General features: G+C 39.7%; 1 protein-coding gene and 1 long non-coding RNA gene across 2 annotated transcripts; one reads left to right on the top strand and one right to left on the bottom strand.

Moving 5' to 3' along the window:
• The first annotated feature begins 1,516 nt into the window (after positions 1-1,516).
• Positions 1,517-20,396, top strand: TERB1 (telomere repeat binding bouquet formation protein 1). Its single transcript, XM_088171797.1, has 20 exons — positions 1,517-3,302; positions 4,238-4,348; positions 4,534-4,662; positions 5,117-5,248; positions 5,654-5,714; positions 5,810-5,925; positions 6,064-6,186; positions 6,717-6,869; positions 7,947-8,078; positions 9,448-9,573; positions 10,532-10,689; positions 11,411-11,766; positions 13,310-13,371; positions 14,375-14,467; positions 15,772-15,939; positions 16,384-16,464; positions 17,420-17,533; positions 17,916-18,028; positions 18,557-18,766; positions 19,312-20,396. Exons 1-20 carry the CDS (start codon positions 3,269-3,271, stop codon positions 19,339-19,341), a joined length of 2,502 nt encoding a protein of 833 aa, XP_088027923.1. The 5' UTR covers positions 1,517-3,268; the 3' UTR covers positions 19,342-20,396.
• On the bottom strand, positions 13,256-21,520 carry LOC148222310 (uncharacterized). Its single transcript, XR_015806186.1, has 3 exons — positions 20,709-21,520; positions 16,348-16,415; positions 13,256-16,154 (listed from the first exon to the last, which is right to left on the bottom strand). It is a non-coding gene; the product is annotated as an uncharacterized LOC148222310 (long non-coding RNA).
• Between the last annotated feature and the right edge of the window lie 243 nt (positions 21,521-21,763).

The following is a 21,763-nucleotide window of genomic DNA, read 5'->3' as shown; positions in this document are numbered from 1 at the left end:
GCCTGAGAGCTGGGGTCTGTCAGCCACATTCACCTAGTAAAAGGGTTTTCTCCTGCACCCGTGTGTGTGGCCAATGCCACGGGATGGCAGCTCTTCCTGCTGTGGGGACATTGCAGCCTCCAGCTGCAGAGTATGCAATCTGAGCTGTGTTGAAATGTGTTCCCCAGGGCTCCGTTTTGGGGCTGCTCCTGGTTAACGCCTTAATCGATGATGTGGATGTGGAGTTTGAGAGCAGCCTCAGTAAATTTGCAGACTCTCCAGCTGGGGGGGAGTGTGGATCTGCTGGAGGACGGGAAGGTTCTGCAGTGGGACTTGGACAGACTCGATCCATGGGCCAAGGACAGCGGTGTGAGGTTCCACAAGGCCAAGTGCCACAGCCTGCAGGTGAGCAGTCACCTCAGCGTGAGCCCAGGTGTGCCCAGGTGGGCAAGAGGCCAATGGCACCTGGGCTGTATCAGCAGCAGTGTGGGCAGCAGGAGCAGGGCAGTGCCTGCCCCTCTGTGCTGGGCACTGCTGAGGCCACACCTCGAGTGCTGTGTCCAGCTCTGGGCCCCTCATTTGAAAAAGGACATGGAGGGGCTGGAGTGTGTCCAGAGAAGGGCAACAAGGCTCATGAGGGTTGGGAAAATGTCCCGTAAGGAGTAGCTGAGGGAGCTGGGTTTGTTCATTCTGGAGCAGAGGCTCAGGAGGGGCCTCAGGGCTCTCTCCAGCTCCCTGACAGGAGTGTGCAGTGAGGTGGGGTCGGTCTCTTCTGCTGGGCCTGCCGTGAGAACCAGAGGAACTGGCCTCACGCTGAGAGAGGAAAGTCAGGTTAGATTTTAGAAAAAAATTGTCCCAGTTCAGGCCTAGGAACAGGTTGGCCAGGGAGGTGGTGGAGTTGCCATCCCTGGAGGTGTTAAAGAGGCCTCTGGATCTGACACTGGGAAATGGTTTCTTGGTTTAGGGTTTGCAGTGGCAGTGCTGGGCTGACGTTGAACTGGATGGTGTTAAAGATCGTTTCCAGCCCTGATGGTTCTACAATTGCAAGCGCTTCCCGTCGGGCTGAGGGGAAGGCTCAGCGCTGTCCCGAATCCGAGGGCGGCCGCGCCCTGAGGGGCCGGGCCGGGCGCCGCCCTCAGCTCCGCGGGGCCGCCGCTGCCCCTCATCGCGGCGTTCCCGTCCCTGTCAGCCCGGCCATCCCATCGCAGTCAACCCGGCGATCCCGTCCCCCTCAGCCCGGCCATCAGCAGTGCGGACCCGCCTCGCCTCCGGGCCTGGCCGGAGCCACCCGCACCGCCGGGTCAGCGGTACCTGAGCCGTGACCCATTTTCTCCCTCGGGAGTCGCCAGCACTCCCACCGAAGAACGCAGCTGCTGTTTCATCTTTAGACGGTTGCCTTCCTCACACCACTCCACCCCACCTTTGCATTTTAAAATTTTCATATGTTCTTTCCTTTTTGTATTTGGGCTGATGTGGAGTGCTTGCTAAGACTTCAAAGCGGAGCTCTGATAATGAGCTGTAAATCACACACGGCTGATCTGAGGGAGGAGGGTGGGGAGGAGCTGAAATAGGCCAGGACACCCCCAAGTCCTCACGGCCTCAGCTGCTGCTGTGGGCTTTGGTTTCCACAGGACACCAACAATCCGCACTTGTCCCCTGTGGCCTTTGGTCCCTGCGTTCCAAAGGATAAGTGCCGCCGAGGCTGCCTGGTCTACTGACCGTGCCAGCCATGTGCTCCGGTGCTGCTGAACACACACATTGACAGTCTGCACTTCTCCGGGAGTGGCTTTTGAGGTTTGAGGGCATGTGACTGGGTTCTTTTCCATAGCTGATGGAGAAGAGGTAATCTGTTTTATGCGCAACCTTTGCCAGGTGCTTGTTGAAGCAAATCTAGTTGCAACAGAGATGAGCTATTTGCATCTAAGGAATGTAGGCTGGCTTATAAATACTATTTTATGTGCCTTTTGTAGGTTGCAGAAGTTAAAGATCCAGGTAAGGTCAAGATGTATCCTTGTATACATACAGTTTTAAACCCCTTGTGCTTCCTATATTGTATAATTGTCTAAAGATGTATTAAATTAAACTCTTCTGAAATGCAATTAGGTCCAGAGTGAAGTCATTTTTACAGCCTTCCTTTTTTGGGGGTGGTTTTTGTTGTTCCTTAAGCTGTTGGGGTGGTAGCAGTAGGACAAAGAGCTGAGGAAGGCTCGCAAGCTTCTGCCTGTTGTGGCAGGGTTGGATTGCAGGAAAATGAAATGCATGTCTGTTATCACTTCTGAAAGGCTAAAGGGAGATGAACTCTCTAAATTCTCTCTGTCTGATGGAAGCAGCAAAGGAAAGGGGACGATCAGTAACACTAAACAGAAAGTAAAGCTGGCTGTCTTCATTGAGATGACAATGATACTGCTTTGAGCCTTTGCTCCACTTCCAGAAGGAAAACGAATCCATTAGTAAGCTGGAGTCCCCCCTGATTGAAAGTTTCTACTTGGAGCTAAGCAATTTTTTTGAGAAATGTAATGGGTTACTGTGATGCTTGCATCACCTTTTTTGTTTGGGACTTGGGGCATGTTTGAGGGACTTTCTTTCTGCCTCCGAACCTGAATGTCAGTCTGCTCTTCTTTTCTGTGGGGCTGCCACCTTGGGTTTGTGAAAAATCAATGTTGTGGGATTTTGTATGTTACATGGTTCATGTAATATGACCATGTCTTTTGTGAATTTAAGTAAATTCTTTCTGTAAGGAATATGTCTCTGTGCTCATTGCCTTTGGTTTGATTGGTACTATGAGAACCATGCTGATGGCTTGGTGACTTCTTGAGCAGCAGCAGGCTGAGTGTTTTATAGTGTTCACTCCCTAAGTAACATCACTTGGTCTTAGTGCCAGTTGTTGGCTGATGTCAAAGTTGGCCACTCTTGTAAAGAAAATTGGATCAGCTTTGTTGTGATCAGTGCCACATAGCAGGGAAAATTCTTTACTGACAGTGCCCCTCAGTGGTAACATGGAATGACCTGATTTCTGTTGAATGTCCACTTTCAAAAGATGATAACCTGGTAGTTACAAATGCAGGGTTATTATAAAATACTCTATTTCCCAAGGAGAACTTTGCCATGCAAGAATACATTTAACTGCATGTGTCTGAGATGACAGAGTAAAAGCATAGAACTGGAAAGAGTGCCTTTTAGAAAAATGATGTCATTCATACTGCAAATAATATAAACACTGCTAATCTGAACAGAACTGAACATACTTTTTTCCTTGCTGTTGTAGAGCAAGAACAGAGATAAAACAAAAATGAACACTCAAAAGGTGCAGAAAAATCCGTGTGGTAAGATATCTAATATAATTTGTCATTATAACCTGCATCAATTTTACAAAGTTTTAGTAGACTGTGATAGGCCTGTCATGGAGTGGTGAGCAGTTGGGAAAATGTTCTTTTCCTTGTTGCCAAATTTTGGATACTGTATTGGATATGCAAAGGGTAAATCCAATGACAAACCTACACGTAGTAAAGCACACAACCACAAAATCTCCCTTTTTTCTTTTTAAATTTGCTAATATTTATCCACATTTTTATTGTATTTTCACTTCTTTAAGAACTCCCAAACCTTACATGTAAGGGTTTACAATGAACAATTCCTTCTGTCACAGTTAGAAATAATTATCAAATAAGCCTTTTAGTTATACCCCAAAGACTAAGAAACAGATTTTCCAAGTGTGTTTACCCAGCTAGCGTTGTGTGTAGGTGTCCAGAGAATATTTTGTGTTGCATCTCTTACCACTCGATTGAGGGCTCTGCTGCTGCATGATTTATGTCTCCTGTAACTCAGTACCACAGAGCAGCCTTGTGCTCTTGGCTTTTTCCTTACTACTCCATAGATTTTCAACTGTATTTGCACTCTGAATATTTTAATGGTTGTGTATTATTTACACTTAATGCACCTTGAAATTGTGAATTTAATATTTAGTAGTTTACATCACACTTACTAACAATTACTAGTAATTTAAGACCAGAAATATTGAAGGGAGGCTGTTACTCTACAAGGGAAATCATGCTGAAATAACCAACTATGGACAGAAATATTTCTAGGTTTGTTGTTTGTGGGTAAATAGAAGTGATAAAGCTCAATTTTGGCTCACTTTCCCCTCTTTTTTAAAATACATGTACATACTACATTTTGGGCAGGTTTATTCTAATATTGACTAGATTAATATATAGAAAATATAACAATTTTAATGGAGTGTTTTTGTGTTTGCTCCTAGATATGAAAACAGATCTGAACTTACTGCTTGAATGCCTTAAATATCAGATGGACTGCCCTCTGTCTCAGAAAGAGGCTTTGATCACTATCTATTCCATTTGCCAACAAAACAGTAAGAAATGCTTTCCCTTAGAAACAGTGCAGTCATTTATGTTCACCATGTATGTCAAGAAGCTGGTGGGCACTGTAAAAATGTTGAAAAAGGATATAAGGTTTGAGATGTTGGAAAATCTTAGAAGCCTTTCGTTTTGCAGAGAAACAAAAGCAAAAGTTTCTGTTCTTTTTTTCCCCTTGTAGGTGAAGCAAGCGAATACTTTCGAGAAATTGGTGGTTTGATGTTTATAAATGACCTTGCCAAGTCGAGTGTTCATTGCATCGTAAAGGAAGCAGCTTTATTTACATTGGGGGTTATTATAGAGAGTAATGGTAATAAAAATAAAATTTCTTGTGTTTCTGAGTGCGTTATGGCCCCCTGTCATTACTTGTGCATGTGCTTTGTCTCCATTTTCTTTTGGTCTCACAGAATGAGACAACAGAATTGTCACTTGGAGCAAGGGGCAATGAAGGTGCCCCAGTTGCCCTGCCCATCCCCAGATTTGATCAGTGCCTTGTTGATTTGTGCGCACAGGGTGTCTTTAAGTCACCAGACACCTGTAGTCCCCTTTTCCCTCAGTAGCAGTTGTTAAATGACTCCTGGATTTTTCCAAAGCCTGCCAGGGTCCTGGTTGGTATAGAACTCACTGCGAGGGGGAAGCCCTCAGTCGCTTCATAGTCCTGCCTTGTCTTCACTCCCCATGTACTTGCCACAAGTGAGACTTAATAATTTAGGATTATGGGTAGTTTACTTCAGGACTTAATTGTTTTCACTTTCTGTTTTCAGTATATTGTCAACAGACTTTGTGTACTTCCGCATTATTTGAAGACCTCATTTTGTTTTTAATTACAAAGGATTCTGGTGTGAACTTGAAAAGAATGTCTGTTTATGTCATCTTAGTACTGGTTTCAAATAATAGTAAGTTGGGTTTTTTCTGTGTTACTGTAACACTTTTTCTATTTGCCAATCTGCAGTACAAAATTTGGAACATTCAATAAGTAATGTTTTGGTGAAGTTAATTTATAAAGATGAATATTTGCATGTAACTGAACTTGAATTGTCTAAGCTGCTCATTAGGATTTCCTTAAACAGCAGAACATGATTTAGTTCTAAAAATATAGTTTGCAAATGCAAACCCATAGAGTGTATAGAAAAAGAGAGCATAGAAAGGCTGTTTACCAATATATTGATATGATTTTGTATTTACTTCAGGGGAGGATATGTGCTTAGGAAAGGGAATCTATGTATGTAAGTTAAACTTGATGTTAAGATTTTTTCTGCAATTGCATTTCTCTTTGGAGTCTTGTGTGTGTTCTCTTTTAGAAAATGGGCAAACCTATGTCAGAGATACAGGCTGCATCAGCCTGTTGCTGCAGTTATTCAGGTAAACAGGGTTGCAATTCAAACAGACAAATCATAGATTAGTTAGCAGCTATGTTTCCTTGACTATTTGGGACTTGTTTGCATTGTCCTTAACAGAACAACTCTCTCCACCTCTGAGAAGAATGTGTCAGATGAAAACACGGATCCCTGCTATCAGCTCTGGTCCTCAGTGTGCAGCACTCTCTGTGCCTGTGTCAACAACCCCCAGAATGGTACGTGTTGCTCTGAAAATTGTGAAAGAAGTTTAAAGATATTCTCCAGATTGGTAACACTTTGGTTTAATTTCTACCATTCAGCTGAAATTTCATTTCATTGTTTTGATTTGGGGTAATTTGTTTTTATTTTTCCAGAAGATAATCAAAACATTTGCTGTTCAGTTTTTCCCTATGCCAAAGAGTGGCTGGAGAGCTGCACAGAGCCTGGGATAGTTCGTCCCATTTGTTCATTTCTTGGTCTCACAGTTGCAAATAACCGTAAGTGCAGCTCCAGCTTTTACAGTTTTGCATTTGATAAAAGTAAATTAGGTAAATATTTCTTTCTTTCTTGTCAATCTCTACAAAGTCATTTGTTGTTCTTCCAACCTTTACTCTAACAACTGTATTCCACCATCTTTACTTACACTGCACTGTGCTCAAGTCCACCAATAGTTTTACTGACCTTATGAAATGTAACCAGATTGTGGCTATTTGGAAGCTGTCTTGATTAAAAGTATTTCTAAATAAAATTCATTGTTACATGACTGAAAAAAATTACTTAGGTAAAACTCAGGCATGACGTTTGCCATTTGTGTGCACATATTAGGGTCATGTTTTCCTGTAACTATTTTATATGCAGTTACTACATTTCTTGAGATTAATGTATATCCAGCTTCTGTTGTATAAGAAATGTAATGACTAACGCATGCAGAGAAAAACTGTGATGGACTTACTTGGTGAAATGCTAAAACAACTTGCAAACTCTGTTGCTTAAATCACTTTTTTTTCCCCCCCTATTTTTCACTAAGCATATGTGCAGAAATATTTTGTTTCTATTGGAGGATTGGATACATTAGCCAAAGTTCTCCTTGAGCTTCTGCGTGATTCCTGTTTGAGTCTCTCCAGCATGAAACTTGCAGTGGTAGTAACAAAGACAATGGATGCCTGCATTGCTAATAACTGTGAGTGAAGACGTTTATTATCTATGGTAATTTTAAAATGCAATTTTTTAAGTCTTGTGCTGGTGGAAAAGCTGTAAAAATGGATGCTTAAAGGCAGTTAAGTTAAATACATCCTAGCGGATGTTGCAGTGTTTTTTAAAATTCAAAGGTGTAAGTGGGGAGTGATTCAGTTCATCTAAGGTGGATTACTGTCTCATTGTTGCTAAAATGAATACAGTGTATTTTAAACACTCCTGAAAATTCAAACTAAGATGCCACAGCTAGTCCAGGGTAAGTAAAGCTCCGCTCTGGGCCTGGATTTGGCCAGTCACTTTGGATCCTGGAGTTAGACCTATACCTGAAGAATAAATTGTGTAGCTTTATGAAGCTTTAGTAATTCAGAGGCGGAGCTGAACAAATGTGGTGTTTCTACACAGCACACCTCTGCTCTGGTTTGCTGGCTGGGTGCTGCTCTCCTAAGGGGTCTTGTGTATTCCATCAGAAGGTTTGGAGAAACCTGTGATCCTGACAAGCCTGTGCTGTGGCCATGGTTGGTCTGTTTCCCACTTTTGCCATAAGAGCTTAAAACAGAAGTTCACAGAAGTTTAAAAGCATGAGCCTGCACTAGTTCTGGATATAGTTTCAGATCAGTTGGTGTGTGCCAGGACTAGGCCTCAGCATGGATGGACTGTAGTGTTCCCAGTGCCAGGAAGGGCTCGACCCCTGCTCTTTTTATGGCAAATACTCTGTGTGTCAAAGCTTATTCAACTCTCTGGCTCCATGCTGGAGCTGACAAAGGATCTGGAGAAACTCAGCAGGGATCTCCAAAACTTGCACAGTGCAAAGCCCTTGTTCCTCAGATCTTCTGCCTCATCTCCATGGAACACAGGCTGGAAGGATGGGCAGGGCTGGATTTGGGAGCAGCACAGGAGGGGTGGGGTAATCTGGACTGTTAAAAGGCAGAGTACGGCAGGGCTGAGTAGGCCCAAGGCTTTGAGGGGTCTGTAGGGCTCCCTCAAAACACAGCATTTTATCCTTGGATAATTCCTGTACACTCATTATCTAGTTTATTTTCCTTCCAATTATTTTAATGAACAGCTGCTATGGGTGTTGTCTTGGCAAAGTATCACACTGTGTCAGAGCTGCTGAAGCTGCTGTCCAATGAGACACTGAGCACAGAAGAAAAAGTCAGTATTATTCTAACAATTGGACACTGTACTGAAGTTTGTGGTAAGATTTACTTTTTCTTTTTCCTGTCTGTCAGCTTTACCTAAATTCTCATATACTGACTCCTCCAGTGGTGTCATTTCATCAAGACTGGAACACGAGGGAGAGTTCTCTTAAATAACATTTCGTCAATATTCAGAGAAAAATTTCCTATGATGTTCCATCTTTAAATTTTAAAGCTTGTTAGCAGGAAGTGTCCTTAGTAGCTTTGAAAAAGTAGACTCATATGCAAGAATTTAGAGCTGGGCTTAGGGATCTCAGGGAATAATTAATCCCGACCTGAAAGCTACTACAATCCAGACACAGCAAATGAGCTGTCTTGAGCTCTCTTTTCATGGTCTTTGGCCCATACAGCTTCTGTCCACTGCTTACAAGGCCAGTAACATTTGTAGAAGCCATGTAAGAGCGTTGGTTTTCAAGACACATAAACAGTAGGTAGCCCTGAAATGTTTTTGTCATGCTCCTCAGGGCTTGCCCAAGCATATCTGGTTACATACAGCACTTCAGTTGGTATTTTGTGGAAGTGCAAGCAAATAGAAAGGAAAGTTCATTTGTACGACTGTTTTTTCTCATGTATGTTTAGATAAACAAGAAAAAGGGCTTATGTTCAAAAATTCTGGTTGGTTTTCATCCTCCGAGTGCCAATAACGTTTAATAATTAGCTCAATGGGTCTTAAATTTATTTGAACAGATTTTTTTTTAATGAATTATTGAAATAAGACTTAATGGAAAATGTCTTTTGAATAGAAAAATGATTAAACCAACAGAAAAAAGCTTTCTCTTAAAATGTCAACACTGTCAAAATAAAAATATTTACTTTTTAAAATTCCCTTTAAGTTTAAACAAGAAAACTATTTTAGCAAGTTATCAGTTATAGGAATACATATGCAAATAGATCACTATAAAAATTTAGCTAATTAAATAATAAATGAGGAGGAATAGATTGGCTAGACCAGGATTAAACTTGTAATTTCCTTTTTTTAATTATAAACCTTGAGATTTTGATATTTATGCATCTCAGGGCTCACAGAAATGTAGCATATCTACTCCAAGAGCAGGTAATTGAAGAAAAGAAATACAAAAGTCATTATTTGAATGTTTTAGGCCACAATTAAATGAGCTTGGAACTCCATACTATAATTTGTGTCAGTCGTCCTTCAGTTTTTCTATAGAAATCTGAGTTCTGGTCAAATCATCCTGTGTGATGTAAAGTTCTCCTGATGTCACTGCAGCAGTCTTGGGTCTGTAATGAAAATCTCTTTTTCTACAGAAACTTTCAGAAAGTTGCCAGTATTGGCTCCTAAAATTACTGTGAGGTTAAAGTGCGTGGGGCTGAATCTGACCTATTTTCCTTTATAATGTCCTGTTCTAGAAGAAAACCAGTGTGAGCTGCTTCAGAACAATGGTCTGCCACTTATGATTCAGGTATTGACAGAATCTCAGGACGAGGAACTCATAAAAACTGCTACTTTTGTGCTGCAGAACTGCAAACAAATGAGTAAGCTTGCTGGTATTGCTTTAAAAATGACAGTGATTATCTCCATCTCTGTGTTCTGTTGATTCCCCACGTGCTTTTAATTGTTGCAGCTTTGTAATTTTGTGTCCTCCAATAGATGTTTGTTTTCTGCACAGAAAATTGCTTATTTGTCATCAAGAACTGACTTAGGCAGAAAAAGAGGGAAGTAAAAATTCCAACAGTGTTGCAATAATTCATTTGTGAGACCTCTCCACGTAGGGCCAGTTCTTAAAGCTTTCCCATCTATAAACTCTGTGGAAAATAGGAACTTTGACATTTAACACCCAGTGGATACTCTCTTCCTGGGGATGTACCACGAGAGAGAGTATAAACCATGAGATAAGCAAGCCTGAAATCACTGTGACTAGATTAATTTCTAATATTAAGAAATCTTAATTTATTTTTTTTCTGAAGTAGGATGTATTTTTGGTCCCCTGTTTCCATATTTTATTAATTATCTGTACAATACCACCCATGAAACAGAGAGACCTTGTCCTCTAATCTCTAGAGCTGGAGGGTGTGCAATTTCTAACAAACCTGTATCTACATTTTTGTGCTGTAGGCACAGCTGAGAGGTTTGTGTAATATAAGAGGGTATGGGGATTTGTAGTGTCCATTAATATGGAATTGTTTTTTAAAAAAGAAAGACTCACACTGGTAAAGGACCCAGAGTTAAATCAATGAAAAGTCTTTTTTTTTTTTTTCACAGCATCATTGTGCAAACAGTTTATAGTAACTATAATTGCAAGCTCAACTCTTGTAACTCAAGTTTATATTTCAAGTGTATTAGCATTTATGTATAAATTTAAGCTTTATAAAAATTGCTATTTAGCATTCAATTATTTGGGCTGTCCCTCAGCATACTAAAATACAATAAATACTTTAAAAAATGCCAATTGATACAATTTTAAATATTAATGTTGTTTTATATTTTATAAAGCTGAACAGCTGTCTCTGAAATTATATGATAACTCATTAACTGTGAACAGTGCAGAAGAATTGGATGTGCAAGTCAGAAAAAGTTGTCTACAAGACTACTGGAAGAAAGCAAAAGAAATTTTACACAGAATAAATTCCTTTGAAAAAGAGCATGATGAGGTTGGCCTATTTACCAAAGTAGGATAATACTAATCACATCTTTCTAGAGTTTAAGGAGAAAGCAAAAGTAAATCCTTAAGATAATTTCAATGTGAGCAAAGAAACCCAGGAAAAATGTTGGGTTTGTTTGCAACTTTTCTCATTATTGTAGATCAGACTGACTTACAGGTGTGCAGAGAATGGAAGCATCTGTATTATATGAAGTATTTGAGTTTATTGTAAACCCAGATTTTCTATGAGATGGAAAAGTAAATTGAATTTGTTTTTAATTGCTTGCCATTCAAACCTATAATTTTAATATTTGCATGCATGAAATGCTCAGGGTTGTTTGGCTGTGATGGGATAGATGATAAAGGAGAATGTGAACATAAGCTGAGATAAAGTTGTTTCATATTTTCCTTGTGCTTCAAAGCTGTTAAGTATCTGTGGGTTTGGAACAGCAGGTTTATGAGTTATTTAGATGGCTCTTAAGTTCTATCGGTGCCTTGTATTAGTAGGAAATTCCTTGCTTCAGCCTGAAATTAGAACTTAGGAAGTACCCCCTCAACACCTTCAGTGGCATTGCTGTCTTGTTGGCTCTCAGCTCAATAAGGGGGTTTTCTGAAGCTTCTCTGGAATTTGCTTAACCCTCAGAATTAGACTATCTAGTTAATCCTGTTACTGAATTTATTTAACATTTTTATAGAGCTCACATAGTCACTAACCGTATTTTCCAATACAGAAAGGAGTGCAAGGAGAAACATTTGTAGACAAATCTTCAGTAGCCAATTCAGAAGTATTAAAATCCCATGGAGTGAATCCTGCTGATCCAAAGAAGTACACAAAAAGAACACAGAAAGATGTCTGTTGTCCACAGTTGACCTCAAAGTTGAATAATGAGGTTCTTGCTCCATCTCTAACTTCTGCTCCACAAAAAAATGAAACAGGGAACACTATGGATGCAGCTTCTACCAGACAAACTGAACAGAGGAACATTCCATGTCCAGTCACTGACCTGCAAACAGACAGTGTACCTCAAAGTCACAGTATAAATGGAGAAACTGCTTGTGGAAAAAATCAGTCTGGTCTTCAGGCAGGGTAAGAATCTTATACCTAAGCAGAAATAATAAGTTGCTTTTCTTTAGTCATTCCAAACTGACAAGCTTTTAAATTATCTGTTACCAACTATGGGGTTTTATGCTAATGGAAAGATGTAGCCCTTTGGTGGCTCACCAGAGATTGTCTTTGAGGTCACAGATCAAAGATCAGTCACTGCAGTAACAAAGCTGCTGATCTCTGAGCGCTGGTGTTGTACCGAGAGCCTCCTGCAGGGCACGTTCGAGTGCTTTCAGCATAGTGCTGAAATTCATCTGTGGCCTTTGCCCCAGGGTTCTCACGGATGTAACACCTCAAGATTTAGCCCATTGGTTTGGACAAAACCACAATGGTTTCTGTAATGTGCACTTACTAGGGAAACAACAGGTAGAGAACTGCTTGGAAAAACACTGAAACTGGAGTGTCTGCAAAGCAGGGGGAAAGGTTTCTGCACGGCTGCTGTTCTCCCCTCGTGTTGCAGTGCTGCCCCGCATGGGAAGAGAAAGGAACAGCCCTGTTTGGTCATTCCCTGTTCTCTTGCTCGTTGCTCTCACACTAATGCTAATTTTCCTCTTTTGCTGCTTGTGTTTATCTTTCCTATTGATAAACCCAAAATTATTTATAGCCTACTTGCAATGATAAATACAGATTCCATTTTCTTGAGTTTATATGTGGAATATCCCTCAAGACAGTCAATGGAAAAGTATGAGCAAAACTACATTTTGGGGGGGGGATTTATGTATTGTTTTGGGCTTTTTGAGTTCTACATTTTTACTGTGCTTTTTTAATGTGTCTGGCTGCACCTTGCTCTGTGCAGTTTCCTGTTATAATGTTGTTACTTTGCAACTACCACAGAAATCACCAAGAGCCTGGATATTTTCCATGGTACATTCAGGTAAATGTTGCTTTGCTACTGGTTAGCATAATTTCACAGCTTCTTTAGCTGTTGTTCTGGGCTCTGATGCACAAAATTGTAAAAATATCAATTAAAAAAACCTCTCTTTTTCAATATGTGTTTGTATGAACACAGGAGCTACTGGAAGGTAACCATGGATCAGGTTCCTTGCTCCTGCAGCTTTCAGAGGGAGTCAGGAACACAAAAACGCTCAATTTGGGTATCATAGCAGCGTGTTGGTTGCATAGAAGTTAATTATTGTAAGAAAAGAAAAAAACCAATTACCTTTTAGAGCATTTGCTGCAAATGGTGAAGGCTAAAGTATTCTGAAGACTTGGTGAGAGTTTTGTGTTTTATGTGAATCTGCATTGCAAATTGCTCTGGAAACCAGTGACAGCTCTTCACTCCCTGCTGAACAGACTGCAAGGAATGCCAATCACACATCTCTGGGAAACTGGTTCCAACATGCACAGATTATATGCTGGGTGCCATAAGTCCAGAAACTCGGGATAATTAGAATGATTTTTTTTTTTAAGAGTTTTCCCTTTTGTATATTTAATATGGTTTTTTGTTGTGCCCTTGGAATGTTTGTAAATGTACTTTAAAAATTGTTTTATTTGGTTTAATTTGTTCACATTTTGATCTTCTCAGTGAGCAGTTATGTAAACAACCAGCAGAGACTGTTAGAAATATGAAACAGACATGCACATCAGGTACAAATAGCTACATATATTTCTATCTGAGCTGATTTTGTTCTTAATGAGATTTTAATTAGTTTTGTGTACATTTATCACTTTTTGTCACTTGTTATGTGTCATTAGATGAGAGAGGTGCCTTAAGTATAATATCCTTTAACTGGTTTGTATAGTGTTGGAATTTTATATTGTATATAATTTTACCAGAACATTTATCCTACTTTTCTTTTACTTTACCAGAACATTTATCCTACATATTTTAGCTTTCTTTTTTAAAATTGATTTTAACTATACAAATGAATGTATGCGAGATTAAGTTTAGTGTTTAACCTGTACTGATCAGTGAAAGCCACTAATAGAATATGCAGGTTTGGTGCTGTGCCTGTAAGGCTGGGATAGAACCTGCCTGTGAGAGTGACTTTTGCCTGATGCTGTTCCTACATGGTGAACATGTGTTTCAGAGAAGTTTTGCAGATTTGCATTAATCCTAGTCAGATACATTTATTTCAGAACTGGGATCTGTTCAATCAAATCTTTATTCATTGTTTAGTTTCCTGTTAATTTATAAAATTGCTAAGTATTAATTAGATTAGAATTTACCAGAATGGGAGCTTTAGAGGTGACCAGCTGATCCCCAGATTACATCTGTTTAAACTGAAAATATTTACTATTCCAATACATTACATTTGTCAGCTTCTGATTCCAAACAGAAATAAAGTGTATAGGGATTAGTTAAGCAATATGAGTTTGGAGGGTTAATTTGCTATGTTCAAGTTGAATTCATATGCTTTGGGAGAGTGATGAAAAAACACTGAATTGAACATAATTATTCTGGAATTACAGAAATGTGAATGTGAGGCATTTAACTTGAGAAATTTCATTTGGATTTTGTGCTGTTATATTAATTAAACTTTAATAATCTACAAATAGAAAATGCAGTTGGATGTAGTTAGGCTGATGCATGATTACCATGGCAAAAGATAGGTTACATTTCTTAGTGACTTTTTCCTCCCTCATTTAGATCAGCATTTATTCAGCTCAGAGAAAACTGAGAGTGTCAAAAGTATTTCAGCAACATCTTCATCCCATAAAATGGCAGATTTAAGGTGTTCAGGTAAATATTATCTTAGATCTTTCTTTCTGGAGTACATAAAGAAGCCTTAAAGACTCAGCAGTGCAGTAAGTGGATTGACTTGACAGAAATTGTAACACATCTGTTCTATTACCTTATATAATAATAAAACCTGAGCTGCTCCTCTTCCCTCTTCCGTTTTCCCTCTAAAATAAAAGATAAATATTGAAATAAACCTGACAAATTGCAGTTTTGGTCCATGTAATAATGTGGGTTTACTGACAAACAGAACATACAGTAATTTAAAAGATGACCCCCCCTCAACTGGAAGAATACTTGAGCAGGTGTTTTCCTCCTTTCTCTGCTTGCAGAGAGGGAGGAAGAACACATAGCCCTATTCATTTCCCTCATTTATTCTCCTGCTAAGCCTCCTCAGTGTTCTGCAGTCCTTCTCTCTGCCTCCCTGCTGTGAAGTGCAGGCAGGCAGTTTCATGGTAATCCACACCTACAGCCCTCAGTTAGCCCAGGCTCTACTTCCTCAGCCTGCTCTATCAGTAGGTCATCACAATGATGCTGGTACTCTGGACTTGTGAGTGGATTTTGTAATCAAGCCAACATTTCTTTATTTAAAAACCCCCACCAAAACAAAGCTCACAGAAAGCAAAGAACTCCCAAAGCAGCCTATAACCCACTTTTGAACATTACTTTTATCCGAGTTGTCAAACTAAATTCAAGCTGAACTTTAGCACTGCTTTAGCTTAAGGTAGAATGTTACAGATATGGACTTGTGCCCTTCCTGTGATTCCTCACACAAATTCTCCTTCAGCTGATGTAACTTAACCATGAGAGCATCCAAGGATATCTAAACCATAATTTACCCTAGGAATGTCCTCAAAAATGAGCAGCAAGGCTTCCTGTGAGGGAATTCATGGCTAAACTAGACTTGCCATTGATTTAGATTAACACAGATAACTGTTACAACACAAAGTTTTTTAAAAAAATACGTATAGTACATAATACATATAGATTGCACATTTATCCAGGAGACAAATGGAAATGATGTGTCTTCCCATCCTACCAATATTTGTAGTTCTGTAGAGAATGTGTGCCTCACTCAGTACTTCTGGAGTGGAAGTGCATTATAACTTAGTCCCATAAAATGTTGAAAACAATGTGTTTTTTTAAGAGAACAAATACAAAATATTTCAAGAAGGTGCATAGAAATGACATGAATTTGGAAAACCTGAAGTCAAATCGATCCTAGTGAGCGAAATGAAACACTGAACTTTGTGGTGGCTTCTTTAGAAGCTGTGATTGCTATTTCTGCAATATCCTATTTTTCCCAGGTTGCACAGCAGGACTGTCCTTGAACAGTAAAACCTTCACCAAGATGTTGCAGAGTTGCCTGCACAGGTGTGAGCAGCACAGAGTCATCCTGGAGGCTGAAGAAAGATACCGAGGGGAGCTCCGCAAGATAGCTGCTGCTAACAGCACCACATCTGCAGCTCACCAGAGTAGGGAGCTTATTTTCAGTACTTGGAATTTAAATTGCTTTTAAATTGCTTTTAAAATTCTGAACTTTTTTTATTTGCTTCTGAAAGTCTTGCTGTTTTAAACTCACTCGTGGAATTTGATGTACAATAAGGATCTTGTGTGTTTCTTGCCATGGTGACAGACGCTCATTATAGGCTTTGATAAGACTCTCATGTTTGCCAGCAGTAGTCAAATCCTAAGAGAAAGAAATGTATTAAGTTGGAATACATATGAGTAGATGTATGACATCACACCAAAGTAATTTCATTCAATATTACACACTTAGGGGTCTAGGATACTTAGAAATCTTAATGAATTAAATAGAAGTACATCCTATATTTTTAGGATTTTAAAGGATGAATTCTGAAAATTAAACAGTTATTACTTACTGGCATTTGTACTAGTGTTCATCTTATATTTTCCAGAAACACTGCTGGCCTCAGTGAAGAAAGACAGGCTGCATAAAGAAATACCAACTTTTAGGAGCAAGAAGGATAGTTTCCAAAGTAAGGGCTTGGTTTGGAAACTGGTGTGAAAAGCCCTTACTGTCTATTAACTCTTCTGCAGAACTTTACTGTGGGAGACTGGATAAGAAATTATTTTCTTTTTTTTTTCCCTCTAGATTCTGAGAATAATCTGTATATTATTAGGCCAGAAAAATGCATCCTCTATAATCATGAAATTGTGTAATACTCATTATTTCCCTGTAAAGTTATCTGGCACTTATTGTGTTGATCCTGTTTTGAATCCTGGTCACTTCCATGGCATTTGCTATTTCTCAGTTCTGTGGCATTATTTTCCAAAATGGAGAGATTTAGTCAGGCTCAGAGCAGAGCTCAGCTGCCTGAACCTGCATTCAGCACCACTCCTTATGCAGCTCCAGCCATGTTATTCCATTAGACCCATTCCTGTTCCTTCTGGGAGCTCTGCTGAGGACTTGGGCCTGTGATAAACTATGAGGGGAGTCCTTTAGAATGAATTCCTCTTTGAAATGAGAATTGAAATTTGAATTTTGAAATTTCCACCAGAAATTAATTTTTAGTATACATTTTCAAAAGACTGTTTACATGGTTATTTAATGAATGCCCAGTTAAAGCTAATAGGTTGATTTTTAAATTTGTTTATATTTTTCACCTTCAGATTCAGAAATTAATTAATTTGTCTTATGAAAGCCACAAAGGTATTTTAAACTGTAAAAAAACCCAACCAAAGCAACTGTATTTCATCTTGAAAGCTCATTACAGCAATATATAGTCTTTAGCAAGTACACATTTCCTGTAAGATGAAGTGAACTGATTTTTCTAGTCTTTCTTTCAAGACCAGATAAGTGGTATAGCTCAGAAGATGTTTCTCTCTTAAATTTTAGTTCCTAAAACATAACCTGTGTTTTGTGATTTGGGCTTTTTCCTAAGAAAGATGTGTAATGTTTTATTGTTTGTGTTTTCATTATTTATTTTTAAGGTATCCTTTTGACTCCAAATAGAAAAGACAAATCTAATATTTCAAAGAGAGATGAACATAGTAGAAATATGAGGTGGACTAGCAACTATAACTTGACACCTGTATATGAAAAGTGTGAGTATTACCAGAAAATTAGTTCTCTGATAGGTACAACTGAAAGACCAGTGTTTGCATTTAGGTCAGAGCATTGAGAAAAGCACCTCTCCTTGCTATTGGAGATAAATGGCTAGGAATTTAAATAAACTGTTACATTTTCTCTCACAGAAATCCACTTGAACATGAATAATACTATTATTTGCTTCTGGTTCATCAATAGTCCTTAATGTAGATGATGAGAAAAAATATCTAAGGAGAATGAGATATTACTAACAAAGCTACGTTTATATATTCAGATTCATTAGAATAAATGGTCCTTAACAGCTTTATATTCAGTTTTTTCAGTAGATTTTATTTAGTTTAAAGTGACCAAGTGGCCTCTTTGTTCATAATTTCATAGCTTTACGAAAAACCCAAGATGCTAACATGAAGAGACAGAGAGACAAAGAGATGTGCAGCCAGAAATGTCAGAACTTAAAAGAAAACTGCACACATTCACTTGACAAAGATGAGGTTAGTTATGCAAAGCCTAATCATGCACTGACATGTTTATAAATGGCCAAATAAAAGCGCTAGGAATTGCATAGTTTCTTTTTTAGTCACCTTTAACAGGAGCCCAGTAGCAAAATTAACCTTATTTTAAAAATATTGCTATGTTGATTCTACTCCAATCATACTGATTTAGCCCTGAATTGAGTTTAGCATTTTTCAGCTGACATCTTTTCAGAATGATGCATCTGGAGGTCTGATTTTTCCTGCATTGATGAAGATTTGCACAGTATGAAAGTAACAGGAACCTAAAGGAATACATTTGCTGAAAGAATAAACTATGTAGGCACAAGAAATGAAGATCACAGAAAAATTCTGTAGTTCAGTGAGTGGTGACAGTGAAGAAACCTTGAAGAAGCATTGTTCCCTTGCCTGTATGACCATTTCTTTACAACTATTAAATGCTGAATTACCAATATTATGTTACTTCCACGTGCAAAATAGTATGTACATTTACATAATTCTTAACGACACCAAAATAATTATTTTTAGGGCAATGAAATGTGTTCCCTGGCCATGAGCATGACACCTTTGAAAAAGAGAAGAGCCCGAAAAGATTTCACAACTGAAGAAATCAACTGCCTTTTGAAAGGAGTACAAAAAATGGGCAACCACTGGAATTTGATTTTGTGGTCTTACCCTTTCCAGAAAGGACGGACAAGTGTTGATCTTTCCAAGAAGTACTACAGGTTACAGATGCAGGTACTCACCACTGAATTTTCTACTGATGGCAAATGCTGTGAGCTCAGTTTTCATTGTTAGCCCCTGAGGTGACTTGCAGAAATAAAGACAGGCTTTCAGAGTGTGCAGCCATGGGCTTGTGCCTTGTGTAAGTGCAGTGCCCATGAGATTGGTCTCTGGTGTAATTCCATCATGGCTGGTGCTTGGAGAGGGAGAACTAAAGTATGGAAAGACCAAAGGGCTTTGGAACCTGCCATTGCCACCTGACAGGGTACAAAGAGAATGACAGTGTCATTAAGGACTCTGAATTAATCCCTGTGTTTATCAGGGAGTTGGTCTCCTCTCTGCTCAGCCTCTGTTATGATGCTGGTCTGTGAGAGCCTCTGCAGCAGTTTCCCAGTGGTTAATCCATGCATCCCTCACACAGGGAGCATTGCTCCTGTGCTTTGGAGACCATGGGAGCAATTAAGTGACAAGCCTTTGTCTACTGAAAGCTGGTCTATAATTGTGCAGTGGTTTGGGACAACATTTATCTTGATATTTTCTCTTTTATCTCAATTTTATAGATGAAAAAAGCCCGCAAAGGACATCAATAACATCATCTGAGAGTGCTTTGGATATCATGGCAGAATGTTCAAGAACAGCCTTTGTAACAGTGAGGTATTGCCAGAACAACTTGAGCCCTTGGAGAATTTAGGTTGGCTTGGACTCCTGTTTTTCAGTAACAACTTACAGAATTGTTATGCATTGTAAATTTAATTTACCATAACTTGACAATTTCTTTAAGTAATGCTATCATAGGCAACAAAATATCTATTGGTAAAAATTACATTAATTTGGAACTTAATTTAACCTTCTTGAGAATTTGATTTATGCAACTTTTGAGTTAACTTTTTGTAGCTTGCTCTATATGATTTGTAAGAAAAGGATATAGTGCTAAAATGAATATTTTATGTCTGTAACTGCTGTTAATGTGGTGTCTGAATCTGTTTCCTCTTAATAAGTGAAATGTTTAAAGCAGGTCTAATATTTTGTCATGCATTGAATATGTTGCATGTGCAGAAAAATGTCTCTGTGACAGAAAACACTGAATGTGTGGTTAAACACTGCTGCACAGTGAAGGAAAATCTTTCAGTGTTACAGAAATTCTGTACTCACTGTTGAACTGAGTAAGTACTGATAGAATTTGGCTTCTGTTTATAGTTGGACAGTTTTCTTGTGTATTTTTCAAGTGAGCAGAACCACCATTTCTGCTAATTACACATTTTTTTAATAGAAAGCTTTACTGAAAACCTTGGTAACTTGATTTTTCTGTGATAGCCTTAGTATTTCAGCTGTATTTTTTATTTGTTCTGATAAAGGAATGATGAATCAATAGTTAATTTATTATGGAAAAAGTTTAGTTATTCTAAGTTTTTAGTTTTTAAACTAAAAAAACTTTTTTTTTATTCTAAGTTATTTTTAGTTATTCTAAGTTATTCTAGGTTTTCACTATGCTGTGGCTTAAATTCTTGAAAACAGGCAAGATAACCAAAACCTGAGAGACTTGCAATAAAGATGATGCCAACGATACAATAAATACATCTTCCAATGTTTTCAGCTGTTGCAACTTCTAGGTTTTTATTAATAAAATATTGAAGCATCTCCAAAAGATGTCTCTGAGTGGAGCTGTTGCCAGTAGCAGGGTTGAGTACCAGTGGAACTATTGGCAGAGTGGGAGCCAAAAGGGATCCCGAGGTGGAGTGACCGCAAGGAGGACATTGGGGTCCCTTACACACTCCAGGTGTTTTTCCAGGAGACTCCAACCGAGTCCAGACAAGCTGTTACTTCCTCCTTTACTGAATGTGTATTAGTATCCACATTATCAAGTCCTAAAATATGTCTCAAGTGGCTAAAATACATAAGGTGTAAATCTTGACTTACCACAAGGTGAGAATGTTACAATACTGAGAATTTACCTCACCTTAGGTACAGTTCAGACTGGAAAGGCCCTGTGGAGCCTTTGGTCTCCTCTCCTCTTCGGAGCAGGGTGAGGTCAAAGTTAAATCGTTCAGTGCCTTGTCAAGTTCTGAGGCTCTTCAAGGAAGGAATTCCTGCTGCTCTTCGGGCAGCCTCTGCTGGTGCTTTACCTCTTCTGGGAAGGCAGGGGCTGGAACCACATCACTGGAATATTCTGGTGGGATCCAGAAGAGAAGTCACGGACCAGGGGCAGGCAGAAACCTGAGGTGTGAATTTGTGCAAGTCAGTCTCTTGCTTTCCTTTGGATTGATTGTACAGTCTTGATCAGTTTAGTTTTCTTGCACAAGTGCTTTGAAATCCACATGTAACAGGCACCACAAAAACAAAATTGCATGAGAATAGTTGATGTCACTTTTAGGCTGCTTGGGCCACCCAGGGCAGTATTTCAGCACTTTTAAAGGCTGGAATGACTGACAAACCACCCAGGAAAGTCTGTAAAAACCCTGACGTGCTCTCCTGGTTCTTTTGTTAGTGTTGGTCAAACAGAGGGTGTCAGGAGTGTGAGGATGGGCTGGTGATCACAGCTTGATCCGTCAGCAACAGTTTACACTGTGTGCTCATCCAGCTCTGACCCCGGCACTGGGGCTGCACTGCTGGGAGCACGGCAGGGTGGGGACTGGGGCTGCGGGAGGGACCGGGGAGGTGCCAGGGAGGGCAGGGAGATACCGGGGCAGGAGAACTATTGGGGCAGGAACTGAAGATCAGGAGAAGGTACTTGAGCACGTCCCGGGAAAGATACCTGGGATGCAGGAGTTACCTGAGCATGTCCGGAGGGGATGCAGGAGGTACCTGAACAGGTGCCGGGGGTGCAGGAGGTACCTGGGCAGGTGCCGGGGGTGCAGGAGGTACCTGAGCATGTCCAGAGGGGCTGCAGGAGGTACCTGAGCAGGTGCTGGGGATGCAGGAGGTACCTGAGCATGTCCGGAGGGGATGCAGGAGGTACCTGAGCGGGTCCGGAGGGGATGCCGGAGGTACCTGAGCAGTTGTCGCTCCCGCGGG

This window comes from Sturnus vulgaris, chromosome 12, assembly GCF_052056855.1.
Source record: "Sturnus vulgaris isolate bStuVul1 chromosome 12, bStuVul1.hap1, whole genome shotgun sequence".
Lineage (NCBI taxonomy): Eukaryota > Metazoa > Chordata > Aves > Passeriformes > Sturnidae > Sturnus > Sturnus vulgaris.
Note: the sequence above shows the minus strand (reverse complement) of the source record. Positions and strands in the feature narration are given on the sequence as shown.